General features: G+C 43.5%; 1 protein-coding gene across 1 annotated transcript; it reads right to left on the minus strand.

The window, feature by feature from the left end:
• Positions 1–4,262: 4,262 nt before the first annotated feature.
• LOC108764398 (uncharacterized) lies at positions 4,263–4,982 on the minus strand. Its single transcript, XM_018512640.1, has one exon. It carries the CDS (start codon positions 4,980–4,982, stop codon positions 4,263–4,265), a length of 720 nt encoding a protein of 239 aa, XP_018368142.1.
• Between the last annotated feature and the right edge of the window lie 291 nt (positions 4,983–5,273).

Below are 5,273 nucleotides of genomic sequence, written 5' to 3' on the forward strand. Positions count from 1 at the left end.
GTGCATACGTGTTTGACTAACTTACTTCTACAGCGATATATTAACACTTGTTTATTCATATTTAAATCGTCTCCCTTTCATCGTTCAGGGATTTACATCTTTCCACGCAAAGCACAAGCTACTAATGCAACAACTTGCTTTTTGTTTGCTGCCATGAATACTAATAATAAACCACAAAATAAATTATAAAAATTAGCTTAGCAAGCAAGATTAGGATCAATCATTTAATTTACACGATAGAATATAATTTGTCAAGAAGCATATTATATTAATTACAAAATTTAATTTATTTTTCAAATAGGAAACATGCTGTGTATTCGTGACGCTGGTGTCACCTTGTAAGGAAGGCTCGTTCGCCAAGACGGTTGTAATAACGACGATTCTCTTTGTTGGAACGAATGAACTTTTATTGTTGAATCAAATTAAAATGTGTCCGAAACAGGCGATAGGCGATACTCGCAAGCCGATAATGGATGCACTCGTTTAGATGTGCGCACCGGTAATTTGCACTCTGCGCGACGTCAAGTAATTTCTCGCAGCTAGCAACGGAATGTATATGGCGAGCAATAACGAGACCGGCAAATCTCGCCGGCTACGCAGGTAATTCTCGCTCACAGAATACCTTCGCGGTACGCGTATATCGGTAACTTTACGTGACACGGCAGCGATGATGATAACCATAGACACAATTACGGCACGCAAGAATCGCCGAACTTTAAACGCGGAATGAAAAAGGAAGGGTTGTTGAACGCAATGTCAGTGGTACTTGTTGACGACTGATCCGGTGAGGCTGAATTCCAACAGGTAATCGCAGGTCTCTTCACGGGTCAAATATGGACCGGTGTGGGCGGCAATCCAGTCATCGAGCCTTTCTTCTCACCAGGTCTCCGCTGATCCTTGTACGGGTCAAATATGGACTCGTGCGGGCGGCAATCCAGATGTCGAGTCTTCCTTGGCGTTTGCGGCGGATGGATTGTAATGTACCTCCAATCACGTTGCTTAGTGATTTGTGCTATCAAATGCAACTTTCCCAATAAAATGCAACTTTCCTAAAAGAATAATGCCCAATTTCTTCACCTCTAGATAACTTTATCCAAGAGATATCTCCCAGAATACAATGGAAATATCTCCTGGATAAAGTTATCCGCAATTTATCTGGAAGTGAAGAAATTAGGCATAAGAGGGTTAGTGAAAAGTTATACCAAAGATATCCACTTACAGTAGTTCGATTTTCCTGAGAGCTCTCGTATTTCTTTTTGATCAATACGTAGCAAACCGCTGGTACGCCTCGCATTGCCGGCACCCTTCACGCAATTACTAATTGCGCACGTAGAAACGGGCAGTCAACATGGCTGATTCGTGCACGCGGACCGAGATTCCCAGATCGCCAACCGGAACGCTCTGTATGTCCCACCCAGTCGACACTGGCGAGTGATCTGGGATGCAACCATGCCTCCTCGGCCGCTGATCTCAGCAACCTTCCTTTTTTCCAAGGACGTCTTCTTTTCACAGTTTTTGTTGTGCAAACTTCGCACGCACGGATACGTACATCCGGAACTTGAAAACTGTAATGGCGGAACAAAGGCGCACGCACAAACCAAGGAGGGTCCTATCGCAGTAGGCAGCGCCGCCCTGGTTGCCAGTTAGCGCGACCGAAACGACGCACGCCAGCGCCAGACTCGCGCCCGCACGGGTGCCTACTCGGCATGCCCGCGCGCGAGGTTTTGTAATAATGTCAATTCGTAACATTCCGCCTGCCTTCATTAACCACTATTAACGAATTAACCTGAAAATTGTTAGCTTGAATGGGAAGCGGACAAAGTTTAACGATTGGTCTCTTTAAAATTATCTGAGTTTTAATAGTCGCTACTCGCACTAACCCGTCCTCATCTGGGTGAACAGAAATAACTCTTCCCATTTATCTGGTGGATATCTTTCGTCTATGGCTAGCACCAACCTTCACTGATTGAATTAGATTCAACCTTCCATTTGGATATTGAGTAGTAACGCTGTAAGCATTCTTTAGACCTTAGAAACTATCTGTTATTAGTTGCCACCTAGATAATCGGGAAAGGCGCGTGTCTTCTAAAGATGATTCCGGTACAACGTTGAGTACACAACCCATAAGGAAATGACCAGGGGTCAAAACGTTCAAATCTTCTAGATCATCGCTGCAAGGAACCAATAGTCTCGAGTTGAGTATTGCCTCAATTTGAACGAGAAGAGTAGCCATCTCCTCATATATTAATATTGCGTCTACAATCACTCGATGAAGATGATACTTCATCGATTTAACTCCCGCCTCCCATATGCCACTAACATGTGGAGGCGATGGAGGATTAAATTTCCACTGCGTGCCATCATTCGCCAATAGAGTGGCGAGACGTTATGATTCTGACGTCGGAGAATAATCGTTGCAGAGTAATATCTGCACCCTTAAAATTAGTGCCGCAGTCGCTCCAAAGTGTAGCACAAATTCGTCTCCGCCCTGTAAATCTTTTATAAGCAGCTACAAATGCTTCGACGGTATAATCGGTGACTAGTTCAAGATGAATCGCGGAGGTTGATAAGCATACAAAGAGTGCGACGTATGCCTTGTAAGTTCGAAAATTCCTTCCTTTCCAAGTTTTGACAGTGAGCGGTCCTGCGTAATCAATACCGGTGTTTAAGAATGGACGAGATTGTGTAACTCGTTCTCTTGGAAGTTGACCCATCAACTGCGGTGCCCTCGTACGGCGGAAACGTGCGCATCTCAGGCACTTGAGAATGTAACTTCTGACCGGAATGCGACCTCCAATAATCTAAAATTCTTCCCGTATGGTGCATAATGTGAGCTGTGTCCCGCCATGTAAGGATCTTCTATGGGAGTCGGCGATGACTAATGTTGTGAACCTACCCTTACAACACCGTCAGCATCCTTGAATGGTGTAAGCCGAGAAAATGGGTGTGAAACTGGAAAAGGTTTCCCACTGGACATTAGTTTGAGCTCTTGATGGAAGATAAAACTTTGCACTTTACCCAAAATTGTTTTGCAGCTTGCAATTCGATGGTGGTAAGGGGATACAACAATGAGGAGTTAGGAACCTTCCGAAATCGGTTGATAACTCGCTGACAAATGGCAGTGATCCGAAACAACCTTATTAATGTAGAGTATTTTAGTATAAGATCCCAACATTCGTTTAGGCGAGCGCAAGTAATTGCCACTCTAACAGGTCTCTCCTCTAATACCTCCCCGCTCTCTCCAATGGTAAGGTTCTTAGGCCAATGTTGTAATGATTCCAACAACCAGTCAGGTCCACTCCATCACTTTTCTCTGAAAGTTGAATTACCGAAAGTCCTCGAGTTGCCAAATCCGCAGGATTCTCCTGTCCTGATACAAGACCCTATTGTGCTTGCGGCAGGGATTCCTGAATGTAGCAGACTCTGTTGTGAACGAAGTCCTTCCACCGTGAAGGATGATTGGCAATCCAAGTGTACGCAACAGTAGAATCTATCCAAAGATAGACTGAAACATTATTCTGATTTAGGATCCTAAGCAGGTGTTTTACCAGTTTTGGTTAGAAGAACGGCTCCAGCGAGTTCTAAGCGCGGCATTGTCATTCGTTTCAACGGTGCTACTTTAGTTTTTGAACATATAAGTTGTGTATGGATTTCTCTGTTGCTAGAAATTAATCGACTGTAAGCTACCGCCGTATAAGCGTGCGGTGACGCATCAGAAAACCCATGTATCTCAAATAACCGATTATAACTTAGACCTAACCATCGTGAGAAACTGATGGCAAACAAATTCTGGAGATCGTTAATGAACGACGTCCATTTACTAGAGGTAATAGAAGGAATAAGATCATCCCAATCCAATCGTAAAGATCAAATCTCCTGCATCAATCTCTTTGCTCCTATTATAACAGGTGAGAGAAATCCAAGCGGATCATACAATCTGGCAATTGTAGAGAGAATAGTTCGTTTTGTGATAGTTTCAGTCTGCGGTTGGTGAAATGTGAATCTAAAAGTGTCAGCACCTGGATGCCATGATAGACCAAGTGAATGAACGATAGAATCCTCCTCAGTGAATATAGAGGAGTTAGGTATCCGATCCCTCTCTGGGATAGATTTCAATATGTCAGGATGATTGCTGACCCATTTCTGTAATCGAAATCCGCCCGCCAAGCAAAGCTGATTTACCCGCTGAAGACTTGCTTATGCTTGGTCGATCGAATCGGCTCCTTCGAATAAATCATCCACGTACCGGCCATGGGTCAATATTAGAAACTGCTAACGGAAATCTGTTTCCTTCGTCCTTTATCAATTGGAGTACGGTACGAAGAGCTTGAAAGGGAGCGCAAGTTAGTCCGTATGTCACTGTAGTAAGTTGATAAGCGACCCTTTTCATCTATCCATAAGATGTGTTGAAACTTCCAATCATCTGGATGGATCTTTATCTGACGATACATCTTCTCAATATCAGCAGAGAAAACATACCAGAATTGTCTGTACCAAATCAGAACATCAAATAAGTCGGTTTGCAACTTAGGACTGACATGCAACAGATCGTTTAGAGATACTCCCGTGGAAGTCCTACTAGAACCATTAAACACCACTCGCAACTTGGTAGTAAGACTGCTTTCCTTTACTACCCCGTGATGAGGTAGATAGTAAGCAGGGAATGGTTGTGACGATGATTCTGGAATTAACTTCTTGTATTGTAGAGCTGCATATTCAGCTACGAAATCAGAATACATCTTAGCGTAGATTGGATCTAATTCAAATCGTTTATTCAATTGGTGAATGATACGAACGGCCTTTGCCCTTGAGTTTGGCAATTGATCAACGGATTGCTTAAACGGTAATCTTACCACATATCGCCCCTGTTGATCCCTGGAGTGAATAGTTTGAAAATGCTCTTCACACTCCTGCTCATTTGGTGTTAACGTACGATCTTTTAAAGACGGAACTTCCTCCAACTCCCAGAATTTATGCAACATGTGGTATAAATCCTCCGTCGTGGTCACATGGCAACTTCGAGCATTCTCAAAAGCCACTTGGGATCCTGTTTGGCCAGAAATAATCTATCCAAGAGTTGTAAATTGAGCTATTGGATCGTTCGGTGATCCTCTGACGATTCCTTCTGCAATGATAAACCCATAAACATTGGTTCCTAGTATAAGGTCGATCGCATCTGGTTGGGTAAATTGACGATCAGCCAATTGCAAGCCATCCAAGTGAGGCCACGAAACCGAAACTATATGCACTGACGGAATAGATGAGGTAAGGTT

The sequence above is a fragment of the Trachymyrmex cornetzi genome, unplaced genomic scaffold (assembly GCF_001594075.2).
Source record: "Trachymyrmex cornetzi isolate Tcor2-1 unplaced genomic scaffold, Tcor1.1 scaffold1137, whole genome shotgun sequence".
Classification (NCBI taxonomy): Eukaryota; Metazoa; Arthropoda; class Insecta; order Hymenoptera; family Formicidae; genus Trachymyrmex; species Trachymyrmex cornetzi.

Bases quoted from the DNA above. Each gene is read 5' to 3' on its own strand.
- LOC108764398 (XM_018512640.1), bottom strand. From the start codon at position 4,982: ATGTTGCATAAATTCTGGGAGTTGGAGGAAGTTCCGTCTTTAAAAGAT.